This window comes from Neoarthrinium moseri, assembly GCF_022829205.1.
Source record: "Neoarthrinium moseri strain CBS 164.80 chromosome Unknown scaffold6_Wmoseri_CBS_16480, whole genome shotgun sequence".
NCBI lineage: Eukaryota > Fungi > Ascomycota > Sordariomycetes > Amphisphaeriales > Apiosporaceae > Neoarthrinium > Neoarthrinium moseri.
Window position 1 is genome coordinate 68,429 of NW_026055120.1, and position 17,229 is coordinate 85,657.

Sequence of the window (17,229 nt, forward strand, 5' to 3'; positions counted from 1 at the left end):
TTCACGATAACGACCACAATGGAAGGGAATCTGGTGTCAAGGCTTCGGCAAATATCAGCTGGCCGAGCCTGCATCAAGAAATCCCTCGAACTTTTGGAGGAAGCAGTGAAGGACTTGTTTTACTTGGTAGCCGACCAGCCTGAAGGAAGAAGCAGGCACTCTTTGGAACAACATGTAGATATAAACGGCGAGAGCCTAGACATCCTTGTATTTGGACCATGACGGACTCATAAACAAAAAGGGACAGGACAGACTCCGGACAGGATCATTCGGAAAGATCATGAATGCGGCGTTGGCGGCTATACCATTGCGATCCATTCATCATCTTTCACGCAGGAAAGGGCGGATAGAGAAGAGGCCCATGTCTACGTTTTACGATCGCTGGACGTATGAATGACGATATGATATGAACTTCTCACACTTTCCCTTTGTCACACTCAACTTAGTGCACATATATATACATATATATAGTCACTGTAATCAATCATATCTCCCAAAAAGTCCCGTTGTGCTTGTTTAGCGAGGTCTTCTGACATAAACCATAACTGTTCCCTCATAAAGTGCTATTAATCATCGCTCAACTCCAGCATGATCGATCAGCTTGTCCGGTAGTCTACGGAAGCGTGCTGTTCCTCCGTGACCCCAAAGCCCATCCTGCCTTTAGTCCACACACAGCATTCCCATTCATTTCCCCGGTGTCCTCTCACTTCCCGCCGCCGCTCGTCGTGCTCGCTGCCGGCGTCCCCTTGGGCTTCTTGCGGATGGGCTGGTACACGTCGTTGAAGTTCATGGCCACGCCCAGGAACCGCAGGTCCACGTCGGCCTGGTAGGCCAGGTCGCCGAGCAGCACCTGCAGCTTGTTGCGGAAGCGGTCGCCCAGGTGGCGCAGACGCTCGCGGAGCACGGGGAACTCGGACTCGGGCCCGCCCGGCGGCTGCTGCCGGTCCTCGTCCTCGTCCTCCTCCGGGCGCGGCGGCCCGGCCCGGCTGCGCGACGTGGCCTGGAAGTCGAGCTCCTGGCGCCGCGTGAAGTCGGACACGGACCACGAGTACAGGCCGTCGACGCAGTCGCGGTAGGCCAGCATGCTGCGCAGCAGGTCGGCCAGCTGGACCATGTAGCTGTTCTCGTCCTCGTCGCGGTCGGCGCCGGCGAAGCGGCGGCGGCGCACGCCCAGCAGGCCCTTGTGGGTGATGGCGTTGAGGTAGGCGGCGTGGGCGCGGATGACGTCGTCGAGGGTGGCGTCGGGGGCGCGCAGCTTGGCCTGCAGCTCGGTCCACGACGACTCGATGACCTCGAACAGGATGTAGTACTGCAGCTGGCCGACGAAGTGGACCATCTCGGCCAGGACGCCGCGCGTGGTGCGCCAGGCCTCGGCGACCTGGGGGCGGGGCGTCTGCAGCACGCCGCGCGAGCCCGTCGTCGCCTTGCGCCAGGCCGACGACAGGGCGAACTCGACGCGCTTGACGCGCCACAGGAAGTTGAAGACCTTGAGGTACTGGCGCGCGCCCCAGTCCGAGACGACGACGTCGCACGGCGCGTCGATCTTGTACTCGAGCGTGAAGCAGTCCCAGCCGATGTCGCCGTGACTAAGCTGCAGCATGCGCGCGTCCAGCCGGCGCAGCACCTCGGGGCTGTCGTACTGGGCGTTGGACCCGCGGATCGCGTGCTCCAGCTGCGCCGTCAGCGTGTGTCGGTACTGGGCGCCGGCGGGGCGGTCGAGGTTGGCGGCGAGCGACTCCATGAGCAGCGCGATGAAGTCGCCCTGGCCCAGCAGGATGTACGACTTGAGCGCGCGCAGGTGGTCGAAGAGGTGGAACTTGTCTGTCATGAGGTGCAGCAGGCGGCGCATGGTCGTCTTGTAGGCCTCGTCGATCCAGGCCTCCAGGGTCGCCGTGTCGCCGTAGCGCAGCTCCTTGGAGGACTCCTTGGAGTACGACTCGACCCAGTGGGCGTCGCCGCACGAGTGGCGGATGAAGTTGAGGGACTTGCCGATCAGGAAGACCTTCTCGGCGAAGTCGGCCGTGATGATGGACGGGATCATGTCCTGTACGACGAGGTACTTGTCCTCCCAGACGTTGGTCGATCCCGACTTGCCCTTGGGCATCTGCTCCGGCGTCTGCTCCCGCACGAAGAACTCCTGGTATGGGTCTGATAGCTCACCGTCATATATCCAATGACGCAATATGTCGTAGAACGGGCGAGTGACAGGAGTCAGGAGTCTCTCGGCAAAGGCGCCCACGATGGGGTCGCCGTGCATGGACGAGAAGGAGTGGATTAAGGAGATAAGCTGGCCACCTTTTTTGTTTTTGGACTCTTCTGCTATCAGGCTCATGAGTCTGAGACCCATTGTTGCCTCTCTCGTCCAGACAACGCAGCGCTTCAGGGTGACGCCAGCCTTGCCGATCCCACTTCGAGGGGCGTTGTCGTTGATGGTGGCAAGGGCCATCCGGATCTGGCCCTCCAGGGTCGCGACGAGTGTGAGGTATGCGCGGAGCTCATTGCTAATGGCAGCACGCAGGCTTTGATCCAGTAAGCTCTTGGCCGGAGTCTTGACAAAGTCCTCGAGGGTGCGGTAGAGCAGTGACGGCTCCGCCAGGGTGTTAAGGATTGAAACTATAGGGGTCGGGAGGCTCTGTGGAAGCCTCAGAGTGTATTCCTTGCCAAATGGCAGGCTCGCAGAAGAGAGTCCCTGTAATGTGTATGGTAGGTCTCGTAATAAGGCAGGCTCAGATGGGTCGATACTGGAGAAGTTGTCGGATAATTGTTTGGATTTGATGGAGACATCCCGCGGCTTAGACGGGCTTACGGGCACCCTCTCAGCCGTAGCTCGCCGTCTGTGGTCGCCGACTGATGACAAGGGCCTCGAGGGCGCTGATGGCGGGTGGTCGGAGTCTTGGTCTTGTTCCTCTGGGGCTTCTTCCTCCCTTAATCCTCTACCTCGCGGCACCCCCCTTCTTAGTCCATCTGGTATTATGTCATTTTGTGGATGTGCTTGTCTCGCGGGCTCTTGAGCACTCCTTGTCGACCCTGGCGTCGACCCTCTGTCCTCTCCATGGAGTTGGCGTCTCCGGTCCTGCCTTGCCGGCCGCTCGTCCGGCGCGTAGTCTGGGTATGCTGGCGAGGGGTCGCTGTCGTCTTCTGGATTCCGCAGGTCTGAGAGCTCGTTTAGAAAGAAGAGCATGGCCCACTTCCGGTTGAGAACGGGCAAGGATAGAAGGCGCGAGTAGAGGTTGGAGAAGCGCAGGGCCTGGGCCGGGTCCTTGGCGAGCAGCTTGCGCTTGATGGCATCGGCGGCATTGTTGATATCGGAGGCATCGAGGGACGATGGGGAGCTAACAGCGGCGTGTCAGTGTCAGGGCCTGCGGGGAGGGGAGGCAAGATGGAGTCTCCATATCAACAGGACGTACGCGAGAAGGTCGGCCTTGGCCTGGCTGAAGAGCGAGAACTGGTGGGCTTGGGCCTCGTCGTCGGGCAGGGCGTCGGGTGGAGGGGCAAGGTGGGAGACCAGGCGGTTGATGCTCAGGTTGATGCGCCGCTCTTTATCTTGGGATGAAGGGGCGGCCATTTTGCATCACAAATTGGAGTTCCATGTAGGACGTGGCCTAGAATCGGACGAGGCGGGTATCTTCCGTGCAGAGCGAGGTGCTGTGTCGATATGCCGCGGTTAGTTGGCGTCTGTACTCTCCAGATGCACGTCGAGTTTGCTCGCGACCTGAGGTCTGAAAGGTGGGACGCGACCCGCGATCTGGGGTAGCCTTGGCGTCCGTCCAATGCCGTCACTCGATTATTTACGTGCAGCGCAACAACAGCATCATCTCATCTCGACAGATGCATGGGGGTAGTTTCTCATTGCTGTGTGCTATCAGCTAAATCTACATTATAAAGTGCTATTTATTGCGTTTATACTACATAACATATAATAGACAACATGGAACGTTGCTTGACCGGCTCCTTGCTGCTCGCTTCCCAGGCAAGCACGTGCCCAAGACAAGAGCCGGTTCTGTTATGTTACAACATATGCACCTTGAAGACACTCGATCTTGCAATAATTACGTATCTTCCAATAAGACGAGGGCTACACGATGATTTCTTTGTCCAAGTCTCGTTGGTAGTGAGCGGAAGCGAGTGGTAGCGAGTGATAAGTGTAACTTACTCACGTACACCAGCCAGTCCAAAGGCTAAGATTATCTAACTTAGTGGGTGTAGGTAACTAAAAGATCAAGGGCAGAACGGGGTCGAAGCGCGGTTCTCCGCCGGCCGGGGGCCGCTGTCCCCTAACTAGCTGTCCCGTCGTCCACCGTGGACCCCCCTGGGCTACTGGCAGACGGAATTCAACGACATCCCACATCTTCAGCCAGTTCACAGCCAAAACCCACCGCAACGGCCTCGGCGCTCTCCATCAGCCAACATCACGCACATGGGTGTTTCCATCGTAAAAACCCCGGAAATGTGATCGCAGAGGCCCGAAGAATCTGTTACATGGGTTTGCACTAGGCCATCTCGCACTGCGCAGTGTTGGGGCGCTTCCAGACCGCACGCGACCGGCGGCCCTCCAGCCATCGCGGTCGGCGAGTCTCGCGCATCGCATCGCATCAGCCTCCGCCTCCGCCTCCGCATCGTCGAATCTTACCTAATCCGACCTCAGACGACGACGACATCACCATCGACCACGTCCACGCCCACATCCATCCATCAAGATGCCCGACATAGATCCCGCGGCCTTGAGCCGCCCCTCGGTCAGCCTCTCGACCCCGATATTGAAGTCCATCACCGTCTCCGCCCCGGCCTCCCAGAAGCCCAAGACCTCCCAGATAATACCCGCCCGCATAGACCTGGAGCCGCTTTATGCCGCCCTCAAGTCCGCCATCGGCAGCGAACAATGGGCCGTCTACAAAGAGTCCACCACCCAATTCGTTCTCGGTGAGAGCTGCCGCCCTCCGTCTCTTTCTTCTCTTCCGTCCCAAGCTAACCGCCGACCGCCCAGGCCGCCTGAACCAGGCCGAGTACTCGGAGCGCATCGATCCCATCCTCGCCTCCCCCAATGGCGAGAAGGACCATCTCCACAACCAGCTCCTCGCCGCCATCTATGGCAACCTGACGAGGGAAATGCCAGATGCCGGCTTAGCACCATGGGTTTCTGCTAACGACAAGCCCACCGCGGGCGTCGGCGCAAAGCCTGTTACGGGCGATGCCGCCGAGAGGAGACTGAAGGGAGAGGTCATGCAGCTCCCGACTCGAGACCGAAGGCGCATCAAGGAGCTGGCCAACAATGACGTGAGTCTGCTCATGCGAGCCACCCCAATCGCGAGCGCCAGCACAGACTAACATCGGCCCCATCAGTTCGACCCGTACGAGTCAATGGCCAGCATGTTTTCCGAACATCACCGAGGCAAGCCTCTGCGAGCCGCCGAAGTACCTCCGAGTGCCGCAGGAGGCCTGAACAAGATGAGTAAGTGCTGTTTGCCTGCGCGGTGGGCTGTCTTGGGGATGCCGTGTTGACACCGCACAGATTGGGACTTGGAAATCAAGAAGCGTTACCAGCTGCCACTGGCTGTCGAGTCTGGAGAGTTCCCGGACACGGCCATGATCGAAGGGAGAATGCTGCCTTTCTGCTACGAAGCTGGCCTGGTGAACGGCCACACCCCTGAAGCCGCCCAGCTGATGAACGTTGCGACCGAGACCTTTATCAAGGAACTATTGTCGGCCGTCTTCACGAGGACGCGAAGCAACGGACCAGGTGACTCGGGAAGTGCTGGGTTCGGCGCAGGCGCAGGCTGGATTCAGACCAAGAAGTACCGCCGGCAACTAAGACGCGAAGAAGCAGCGCTAATGCGTGGAGAGCTCTCCAAAGACAAGAGTGGCATGCTTCCCATCGAAGCAAAGGCGGCCAGCGAGAGACCGCCCCTGGGCATGGCCGACTTCCGGCTTGCTCTAGAGATGGGCGACTGTGGCTTGGGTTCAATCCCCATCGTCACCAAGTCCGTCATGTACAGCTATAGGGAAGGCGAGCTGGAACACTGGGATGACTATTCCTACATTGATGGTTACGAGCCCGTTGCCATTGAGGACATGGAAATGGTGGGCGGCATTGACAGCACAAATGCCATCACGAACGGAGAGTTTGAATCGGAGCCCATGGACATTGACGAGCCATGGGGCTGGCAAGGCACAGATCCTGCAGACTTGCTAGACCTTGACAGCGTCCTTGACTCGTGTCTGGCAGCGGCATGAACAACTCTCTGCCAGCGGGCTCGAGCTTGTGACAAGGCGGACAAGGTCCCTCGAACCGCGGGCACATTCGATGCAGTCACAGAATGCGTCACATTGCTATCCAGAAGTTTCGGCATAACCAAGCTTCTGCAGAGCCAGACTTACGACAGTCAGTTACAGAAGCAGTCCTGGACGACACGACTATAAGCCACACCAGAGGATTCATGGGATCGGTTATGGGCAGAGACCATGGCGTCTATCGCCCCAAAAGAAGAGTCATGTCTCAGAGAGACGTTGCATAGTCGACATCAGTTGGGCGTCAGATCGGCCCTCGTCGCCACAAAGTGGCGGCAAGTGTATTCTCATACATGAGCTGCAAAGCTACCAGCAATGATCATAGTAAAGAGCAAGACGCGCCACGGAGGAATCGCAGACTTTGCGGTAATGGGATAACTGTTGTTGAGGGTGACGGCATGCGGTTGTCTCTCGGTGCAGGGCCGCAGCGCTATATCAAGCAGCCCTGCCTCGTTAGACTGCCGGCAGTCACGCGCCCCGGCGAGCATGGTGTTGTTTCTAGTTTGGATTGATTTTTGGAAGCCTCCCGGCCTCACCCGCATTGGTTTGGCATGGCATTACCGGCGCATCTAGGGAGGCATAACTGCGCTTCCATGTATAAAAAAGTACAAGGGCAGAAGGGGGGAAGCGCAGATGTCGCGGGGTTCTTTGGCGTCGTCATGGTGGTTTGATGTGTGGGTGGCACACGCAGCTGTACTTTACGTCAACGATACCCAAATAGCTTCATGAAGAAAAGAAGTAAACAAGTAGGATGAGACGCAGTACCGGTGATTTATACACCGAGAAGAACTATGCACCGTAGTTTACGACTGCGTCTGACTGAAGGCTTGTCAACGTATAGAACGGTTTACCGAGTCTTGCTGATGGTCGCACGTATCCTGTCGAGGCTGAAGCTTCAAGAAGTCTGTCAATTAATCCGAATCCATAGCAACGTCCATATATTATTTCCAGTATCCTTTGCAGTCCGTTGGGCAATAGCAAGAACATGACCGTGTTGTGCTTCTTTGGGTCCAAGCTCCAACAGCTCCAATCCAGTGACGTGGGGTCGAGGTCCCGTCCCATTAAAACGCGTTGCGCTCCACGGTGCACGGTGGGACGCGACTCTGGACGGGCGACCCGCGTCAAATCGACTTACACCTTTTTGGCATCCTGCACTTTACACACCACACCTCACCTCAACATTGACAGCATTGGGAGCGAGAATAGCATTTGTTGCATGGTGTACGATGCTTGCTTGATTCACCCTTATTATTCCGTACTCAGTTTTGAGCATCCATAGCCGCAATGGCTTCCCTTCGTTCGCCGTCTCCCGCGAGCGACGCGTCCCGGCCTGCCTCGCCACAGTTAACCCCCAGGTCGAAGCTCCAGGCCGAACTCGCCGCGTTGGACGAGAGCTCAGGCGATGAGGATGCACGCCCAATCAACAGGAAAACTCTATTCAAGTCGCCCGCCAAGCCGACTGGCAGAATTAGCGAGACACTCCACGAAGAGGACGGAGACGATAACGATGAAGAGGACGCTGACGAGGATATCATCCGGCCGCGAGGCAGGCTTGCAGCACGCATGCAGGCCAACGACGACACAGACAAGCAGGAACTGGCACCCAAATCTCCACAAAAGGCACCAGAAGCTGTGAACGAGCCAATGCAAAGTGCCAACGACGTAGATGCTGGTGGCAATGGCAGTAACGACGACGACGATGTCAGCACTGCACCGCGCAAACGCCGGATACGCGCTGCTCGTAGCAGAACACCCGAGACAGCACTCAACCGGGAGCAGAGCCCTGCATCGCCGGGCCTCTTCGTCTCCCCAAACGCTTCACAACGCTCAGCCGCCGAGTCGGACAGCGACGCGGACCTACCCAACAACCTGGCGCAGAATTCGCGTTTTCAGGCCTTGGTGGCCCGGAAGCGTGAACAACGCCTCGCCAAAGAGGCTGAGGAGAAGAAGAAACGCGACGAGCGCGCCCAACGCGTAGCCGAGGCGTTTCCGGACGCGGACGACGACGATGACGACATGTCAGACATCAGTGACGACGACGCGGGCCGTAAGCTCACGCAGGAGCTCTCCCGCCCTTCGGCTCGCAAGGCCAGCAAGAAGGCCCTGGAGGAGATGAACCGCGAGACGCAGCGCTTGAGCCGTAGCATGCAGCTGGCTCACGAGGCCAAGACCAAGAAGAAGATCAGCAAGTCTTCGCTCTTTGAAAGATTCAACTTCAAGACGCCTGCCCCTCAGGCGCCACAAGAGATTCCTCCAACGAGCTCCAGTCGGCCAACCACTCCTGTTTCGGCTGCTCAGACCGACGCCGAAATGGCCGAGGAGGCAACGCCCCCGAGCTCTCCTCCCAGCGCTGTGAAGAAGATGGCAGCATTGAATGTCGGTGCAGTCCAGGAGCAACAAGCAGATGCCATCCAGCAGGAGGCTAAGGAAAGCGAGCTACCTAGTCTTGCCGATGTAATACCTCCGGGCAAAAGTCTTGATAAGGGTAAAGGTAAAGCGACTCTCGCAGACCTCGAATCACCCAAGAAGAAAACACCCAGCAAACCGAAGCGCCAATTCCGTGTCAAGCTGCCGGCCGTACAAGCCAATATGACTACCATTGACCTGGATGATGAGCTAGAAATCGAGCAGCCCAAAAAGCAAAGCAAGATTGATGCCATCTTCAGCCGCGTGCCCGCACAGCAGACCAAGGAGGCACGCTCGGTACACGTGTTGCGGCAACTGGCTCACGTGTCTTCCCCGCCCCAGGATTCTCGCAAGAGGCATCAGAAGCCTTCCATGACGGTCGGCGAGCTGCAGCTGAACTTACAGCAGCGCGCTCGTGCTCAGGCCAAACTCGAGCGCGAGCGCCGTCTGGAGGCGCTCAAGGCAAAGGGAGTCCACGTGCAGACCGAAGAGGAGCGCGAGAAAGAGCGAGAAGAAGTTGAGGATATTGTCGCCCGGGCACGCCAGGAAGCCGAAGAGATCATGGCTCGAGAGCTCGACGATGCCAAGAAGGCCAAGAAGGAGCGCAAGGAGAATGGCGAGCAGGACCATCTGGACTGGGATGACAGCGATGACGACAGCTTTGTCGGCAGTGATGATGAGCCGCTTCAGCCCATTGAGGAGGGCGAGATCGAGTTTTCGGGCTCCGATGAGGAGGAGAACGACGAAGTGGAAGATGAGTCTGCTGGCAATCCTATGTTCGACGAAGATGCCGAGGAAGCAGATGAGTCTGAAGGGGACGATGTGGACGGGGTCGTTGAAAGCACAGTGACCGAGAATGAGCACGATGAGGATGCAGACGACACACCACGCGCCACGTCGAAGTTCCGGCGCCCAAGAAAACACACACAGATCCTCTCAGATGACGAGGACGAAACGCCTGTTGCAGCTACGCCTAAGCCAAAGTCTGCCTTCTTCAAATCACCATCTGGCCCCAATTCGGACTACCCGAAGGCTCCCACTTCTGTCCTTCGCTCGGCAACCAAAACCTTCATTCCTGGTCTCTCCGTGCCAGCGGCATGTCCTGCTGGCCTAGGTCTTACCCAGATCTTCGCTGGAACCATGGATGACAGCCAGGCTGCATCAGCAGCACCCACCAGCGGCTCGCCTGTTGAGTTCATGCCCAGCTTTGAGAACTTCCCGGATTCCCAATTCTCTGCCACTGCCGGCACCTCACAGCCTGCTGGAGAGGACATGGTTCTGGACAGTCAGACTGAAACCCAGAGAGGGAAAGCGGAGACTCAAGGAGTTCAGCTTAACTTTGAGCAAAGTCAGATGCATGGTTTTGACTCCTTGATGCAGATGGACAACACGCAGGCCTCTGACCTGCTAAACCCATCCCAAGACACTGGATTCGCAGACTTCTCGCCTCTAAAGCGACGCTTCGTTGATCCCCCCCACAGCACGGTCGATACTGTCCTGCTCAATGGAAGTCCTGCTGCCGACCCTGAGGTGGACGTTGATCAGATGGAGTCACCCCTTGTCCGCAGGCGCGGTAAGCTTATACAGCGGCGCGAAGTCTCCTTCGCGGAGGATTCTACTCTGCCGCCTACGGCAATCCCTGGTTCTCCGCTGGTGAAAATGACAGCTGCGCCTAGAGCCGTGGATGCCGAAGTAGATGACGATGGCGTCTCTGCCTTTAGGCTCATGGCCAAAGCTGCGCGCCGAAAGAAGCGCCAGGAGAAATTCGATGCGAAGAAGAGCAAGGCCAAGGAGATGGTGGAGGGTGAGGCCGAGGAGTCTGAGGACGAGTACGCAGGGCTTGGTGGTGCCGACGGCGAAGACTCGTCTGATGACGAGGACTTGGAGGAGCTGCGAAAGCAGATGATCGATGATGCAAAGGGCAATGAAGACGATGAAGGGAAATTGGCAGCCTTCTTTGCGTAAGTGATAACTGCCCCCTTTGGACCCGAGACTTGTATGGGACGAATGCTGACACCATAATTATAGCGACCGCGAGCGTGCAGCAGACAGCGCCCAAGTTGATAAGCTGTTCCGGGATATCACGACTGGTATGCTGCGCAAACGCCGCCGTGGAGGTGGTGGCGGCAACGGAGACTTTGACCTATCAGACTCTGATGACGGCGGCGAAGCCCGTCGCCGTCTCAAGCGAAAGCAATTCGCCAAGATGCAGAAGGCCCTCTTTGCTGATGAACGTATCGGTAAGATTGCTGAGAACCCTCGCAACGCCGCTTTCATGAAGAGTATCGAGGATCGCGACAGCGACGAGGAGATGGGCTTTGACGAGCCGTACTTTGTTGAGGAGGAGGAGGACAGTCAGCCCCAGGACAATAACCAAGCACACGCGGAGCAGAGTGAAGACAGTGTCCCTGACAGCCAACCGCAAGCTTCGACATCGCACAATACCACCAATCTGGGTCGTAAACGCACGCGGACGGATTCTGCCGAAGCGGCGGCCCGCCCGCCGCCCAATGCGAAGAGGACAAAGGGCGGTCCTCGGCCTACTTCCATCGCCGATGTCCGCCGTTCGCTGTCAAGCCTCCTGGGCGAACCAAACCTCAGCTTCGAGTCCGTCATCCCGGCCACGGACCCAGCCGAGCCCGATAGCGAGGACGACGAGCAAAGCCCAGCGGCAGGCTCCCCCAACAAGGAGAACCGCCGCCCCGGTTCCGTCGCCGTCGTGGACCGCATCTCGCTGAAGCGCTCCGGCTCCTCCAATCTCAGCACGTCGTCCAAGCTGGCCTTCGCCGCCGCCGCCGGGTCCTCGTCGGCCTCGTCGTCGGGCGCCGGCGGCTTCAAGGTGCCCGCGCTCCTGCGCCGCGCCACCACCAACTCGCTCATGTCGCAGGCCTCGTCGACATCGACATCCACATCGACGTCATCCGCGACAACGCCGGCCACGCACGGCAGCGGCAGACACGGCGCCGCCGGCACCGGGTTCGGCGACGACGCCAAGCTCAAGAAGAACGCCGGCAAGCGCAGCGGCGTCAACTTCTTCGCGCGCGAGAACGAGCGCCGCGAGAAGCTCAAGGAGAGCGAGCGCCGCCGCGAGGAGCGCAAGTGGAAGGGCGTCGAGGGCCGCGGCAAGGTCGTCGGCGGGCTATTTGGGGGTGGCAGTTTTGAGTAGCTTCCCGGATCGGGGGTGTCGTGTGTGATGCGAAGGGATGGAATGTTGATGATCATGAAATGAGGCCTCTGCCGTGCTTTGGTGTTTATGGATTGGGCTGTATAATGGAATTAGGTCTTGGCTGGCGTTTTTGAGGGTCTGGTATTCAACTTCTCTAGGTGGTCTGTAGATACGAATGAAGCATATTGGCTTATGCTGGATCTATCACTCTTCATAGGCCACATTCCCATGTGACAGGACCAGACTTCCATTTATTCGAGAGGACACTCATCACCCGTACTCCATGATAGTGACCAGATCGAACCCCCCCCGTCAACGGAACAATCCTCGAAGCAAATGACGGAAAGAAACTGGACTGCGCCATTGGTGATGATAGAGTTGAAAGACTTTCCATAGACTCGGTCGTGGTTTAAGATGCCCTTAGTTCATTGACCATTGCAGACAGAATAGTATGCCACGCAGGGCAATTTGACTATGGTAGTGCTCTTGGAACACTGGAAACAAACCTGCAAGCTCTATGGCACTTCCCGGGTGGCGTTAAGCCTCTACCGCCGTTGTGTGGATAGCGCATCGATAATGGACAGCCGTCTTCATAAAACTGGTCTGGCCAAGGCGGTTTGCTGGATTTACATCACATTTTCTACACCGCATGCCATGCTCTGATTTATAGCAACTCTGTAAACATCGAGAATGTCGGCTCAGCTCGCTAGGTTATGCGATTGCCCCTGAGCGCCTCTGCGCAAAGGAGACATACCCAGGTGCCAACGAACTTGCACTCTGGTGTCTTACTGTTAGTTCAAGAAAGATGACAATGATGCTCTACGAGGCGTGGTAACCCCAGTGGGGGTCCCGACTGAATGCCATCATACTTGCCAACTGTAGCCAAGAGCTCTACTATTACCGCATTGGGTCTGTGCCCTACCATACATGTGTCGGCTGGCCTGTCTTGATCAGTGGGAACTTTCATTCTGCAAAACAAGCCAGAATGGATAAAAGCGAACATGGCAACTGCCGGCATGTTGCTGGGCCTCCTTCCGGCGATTCTCAGCCTCACAGGGTCCAGCACGGTAGATATCGGACTGTTAGCACAGTACATGCTCCCAGCATGGAACGCACAATCGATTGAGTGGCCAGACTGTCAAAACCCGCTGGTGATGCCTGCCAATCAGTCAGCTTTCCGCAATAAGTGCTCAGCGACGGAGCGATTTGAGTGGTAGCCGTGTGCATAATTACCTGCATACGTACGATCGGTCGGCCTATCAGGCTGTGCGTTACCACTACTGAGCCATCATTCTGCCTTGTGAGGCAGTGCCACTCAGCATACAGAGGTGGCAAAAGATAATTGGATGAATTCATACAACCTTACATGCAGGCAAGGCGGACACATCCACAACCTGATGATGAGCTTTCCCCCGCATTTTCCACATTCCTGTCTTGTCTTCTGTTTTTCATGCTTGTAGAGGTGATAGGTGCGTATATAGCACTCATATTCTCGGCCTGCACGTATGCTTTGGGTCCTTATTCGGGTGTTGCGGTTGAGATGATCACTATTGTCTTGGCCGCCCAACGCTATGGATCCAGTGTCGTTGGCAGCATCGGCTGCTGGACTAACTTCTCTCGGCCTGCAAGTTCTCAGCGGCGTCACCTCATATGTTGACGCATTCAAGTCTCGGGACCAAGATATCGTTTCAATCAAGTCGAAGATCACTGTTCTCAAGAACACAATCGAAGTCATTCGGGCGTCGTCCTCGAACCTCCAAAGTCGGCATCCTGAGTCGGTCTCTGCCGTAACGCAAAACTTCACAGTATGCGAGACTGCCTTGAATGCTCTCGGTCAATTTGCATCAAAGCTCTCCAATGATAATACAACGACCCGTGACTCTCTTGCTGGATTCAAAACTTTCGGCAAGCAAATTAGGTATCCGCTTGACCGCCCCAAACTGAAGGAGTTAACCCAACGTCTTGATGAAACAATTGAGACTCTTCAGCTGGCCTTACAAGCCCTGGGTCTGTGATTTTTGTGGTATGCAGTTGTATCATGGTCATTGCTTACAAATGGAAATAGAGACGTAACTCGACTCAACACAAGCAAGCTAATCACTCTGGAACGCAACCTGCAAACAACGTCGACCGGTTTGCAGACAGTCCAAACTGAAATTGGCACTCTCAACAGCTCCGTTGAACACATTCGCGATGGCATGCCTAACTTGCAGGCCTCTATTGACTCATTTGGTGCTCGAGCGGAGAGTTCAACCACAGCTCTTGCAGCGAGCATCGCGAGTCACCAAAGACTTCATCTCTCTGGGCTTGCCGTATTCCAAGAGCAAACTGTCTCTAATCAAAGAGACGTAAGTCAGCAGCTGGACAGAATCTTCTGTCTCCTGAATGAACGTCTGCCAGGGGGTGTTAACACACAACGAAATCAACCAAGCTCTGGCTCTTCACCTTTTGATACCGATCGAATTCCTGGTGATCGAGTCATGAGACTCGCGGAAAAACCAGACAGTTTGAAGCAGGTGTGCGACGCGTTCAACATAAATTCTTATCCACTGTCAGAATCGAGGAACCAAGTCCCGGTGTTGGCCAAGTACCACAAGTGCTCTTGCAACGCCGACGCCCGTCCACGTTACAGGCGTCAAGAGTCTTGGTGGGGACCAATAGGTTTATACAGAGAAACACAGTCCACGAGGCATCTTCCCGGCTGCCCGATGGACGGGCTTCCCGCAAATGACGACAACTCCCACACGACTGGGTTTACATTTCTAGGATTTCGAAAAGTCTTGCGACACGCTATTCGACTTTCCTTCACAATTACATCAGGTGCAGGAGGCCGAAGTTTAGGACCACTTTTCACGTACTATCCCACCGTTGACGCCGAAACTGCCCCGGCCTTCCGGGTATTAAAAGTGCTCCAGGACGCGGCTGACAGCATGGGTATGAAATACAGCTTCCAACCGGACAGGTTTCAAATGGACACCTTCCTAAGTCAGGCAATAACTAAATTGGTGAGAGATTTACACTTTGGGCATGTGAGCCCGGTGGCCGTGGACTCGAGAAACCGTAACCTGATGCATATCTATGCCAAACTTGTGAGTAACCGTCCACGTGCTGTTTAGGCTTCTCTCCACTTCACTAATTTGCATCGCCAAAATCCAGGCCGATGCAGACAATTGGTATTACAAAAATGAAGATTTCATAGACATGATTAGAGTCTTCACCACTTATAAAGTTCCACTGATGGAGTATGATGTAGATGGTTTGTAAGTTGCCCAGTCGCGATCACTTTACGACGAATCGAGAAACGACCACGAGCTTATACGCACTGAAGTACACCACTAATCGAACTTACACGAGCATTAAGACGCCCAAATAAAGTTCTTGAGGTTTTCTCGACGTTTGCAACCGATATTAGGCCTGCTTCTTCCAATGTAAACAGCCTGGTAGAACGTAATTTTTGGCATCCTTTAATATTATGGGGAGACTTTTTTGTTTCCCTGCCCTCACTTTCAGAAGGTCGCGCAAACCCAGGTACACACTATGATAAGAGTTTTGATGTACTAATAATGCAACAGCATTTGATACGGGCCCTCTAAGCTATGCCATACTCACGGACAACATAACCCAAGTCCGGCATCTTATTTCTAGTCTCCCCTCCTCATTGAACGAACGAAACTATCTAGGACAGAGCCCGTTGCATTTTGCAGCCAGTAGACCTGCGATCTTACGACTTCTACTTGAGAACTCGGACCCGGTTCTAATAAACGCGGAAGACAATGATGGCTCATCGGTACTAGGGTATGCCTTATGGCGGAGCTCTGATCTTTGCAGAGGAAATGAAAGGGGCAAGCTCAAATGTTCTTGGTGTAGATGTGCAGAGTGTGTTGTGATGCTTCTCAATGCTGGCTGCGCGATCTTTCAAGAAGCAATAAGAACGAAATGCTCGCGAAGGTGCCATACACGGCTTGTCCGCCATCTGAAACAACGGCGCGATGCACTCAAGCAACTTGCTCTCGACGAACTTCCGGTTTCTATCACAACACGTCTGACAAGATCCCCAGGGATACTCGACTTTCATGCGCCTTCAATCATCTTGTCATTACAGAATCACGAAGTCGATATCCCGCTATGCCTAAGAATATCTCCTAGTGGGAAGTCTTACACACCCATCTTTGATCGAGATATTTCCTATGCGATTGACACTGACGTATACGACGTCCTATTCCGTCTAGGGTTTGTTGACACAGACCCTCAACCTCCGCAAGAGTTGCCGATTTGGCATGGAGCCAGTGTTAGGTACTTGGCCTGGGTCCTTGATCACGGAGTCGACCTCCACAGGAGGCTACAGAGAAGTTCGAACGTCATCTCTAATGCCCACTGCATGCTTTCAACGTTGGGAAAAGGGTTACATTGGGGGAAAATGACGTGTGATTCCCTCGCATTGCTGAGACAGGGCCTCAATATTCACGTATCTGATAGTTGTCAGTGCAGGTGCTCACCCAAAGGATGCAGCCCTCTGATTTCCATGTTAAAGGCTGTATGCCGAATGGTGGGGATATATTATACTAGGGGCTCTCACAGATACCATATGGGTGGTATTATCGAAAAGTTTGACATGTTCGATGGGACTTGGAGTTTGGCGGATCATTTACAGGCCGTCCGCTTCCTAACCTTTGAGCTTTTGGGCCTGACTCATACGTGTTGCGATGACGAGTGGGATATATATCACCAAGATGAAGTTGAGCAAGACGAAGAGTCTATGATCGAGCTATTTGAGGGGCTCGTGGAAGAGTTCATGACTCAGGTGCGAGCGGTGCCCGCAGGAGCCTCGTACGTTGGCTTCTGGAGATCTTGCTTCTTGGTACGGATAGATGAAGTTCTAGAGAGCTTGAACGGAAGCGACATCTGTGAAAAGCAGAGGCGAGGAGCCGAGGCACTAGGTGTAGTGTGGAAGACTGGCCCAAAGATGAAGCCTACGAGCGTGTACATAGTGGATGAGAAGCGCACATGGGGATACTGGTCCCGCAAGTTAGAGGAGATTGAGTAATACTTCGCTTCTTTCCGTAGTGCAATGGTACTTCGTCATGCGAAATCAATACGAATAGGCGCTTTGGCATCTCCTATGACATCCAACTGTTTTGGGGGCCCACTGGCATCAAAAAAGCGTGATGGCAACAAAATTACGTCGAGGAACATTGCCGTATTATGGAAAGGGCATAGGGAAAAAAAAAACGGAATCACACACGCCACCTCGAGGAAACAAGTGGTAGAGATGGGGAGGGAGGGAGTAGTACTAGCGGCAAACCTGATGGTGAGAATGCTAGAAACTCAATCAAGTATCGTTCAGGAGCCGGGCTTGCAGTTTTAGGAGGATG

General features: G+C 55.4%; 5 protein-coding genes across 5 annotated transcripts; 4 read left to right on the forward strand and 1 right to left on the reverse strand.

The window, feature by feature from the left end:
- Positions 1-703: 703 nt before the first annotated feature.
- On the reverse strand, positions 704-3,565 carry JN550_002588 (uncharacterized protein; the record flags this gene model as incomplete). The annotated part of the gene is made up of 2 exons (XM_049313899.1): positions 704-3,332; positions 3,408-3,565. 2 exons carry the CDS (start codon positions 3,563-3,565, stop codon positions 704-706), a joined length of 2,787 nt encoding a protein of 928 aa, XP_049175113.1.
- A 1,132-nt stretch (positions 3,566-4,697) lies between these two features.
- On the forward strand, positions 4,698-6,231 carry JN550_002589 (uncharacterized protein; the record flags this gene model as incomplete). Its single annotated transcript, XM_049313902.1, has 4 exons — positions 4,698-4,920; positions 4,985-5,274; positions 5,341-5,449; positions 5,510-6,231. 4 exons carry the CDS (start codon positions 4,698-4,700, stop codon positions 6,229-6,231), a joined length of 1,344 nt encoding a protein of 447 aa, XP_049175114.1.
- Positions 6,232-7,569: 1,338 nt separating this feature from the next.
- On the forward strand, positions 7,570-11,857 carry JN550_002590 (uncharacterized protein; the record flags this gene model as incomplete). Its single annotated transcript, XM_049313903.1, has 2 exons — positions 7,570-10,652; positions 10,720-11,857. The coding sequence occupies 2 exons, from the start codon at positions 7,570-7,572 to the stop codon at positions 11,855-11,857; spliced, it is 4,221 nt and encodes a 1,406-aa protein (XP_049175115.1).
- Positions 11,858-13,428: 1,571 nt separating this feature from the next.
- On the forward strand, positions 13,429-13,872 carry JN550_002591 (uncharacterized protein; the record flags this gene model as incomplete). The annotated part of the gene is made up of 1 exon (XM_049313904.1): positions 13,429-13,872. The coding sequence occupies one exon, from the start codon at positions 13,429-13,431 to the stop codon at positions 13,870-13,872; it is 444 nt and encodes a 147-aa protein (XP_049175116.1).
- Positions 13,873-16,442: 2,570 nt separating this feature from the next.
- On the forward strand, positions 16,443-16,901 carry JN550_002592 (uncharacterized protein; the record flags this gene model as incomplete). Its single annotated transcript, XM_049313905.1, has 1 exon — positions 16,443-16,901. The coding sequence occupies one exon, from the start codon at positions 16,443-16,445 to the stop codon at positions 16,899-16,901; it is 459 nt and encodes a 152-aa protein (XP_049175117.1).
- Positions 16,902-17,229: the final 328 nt, after the last annotated feature.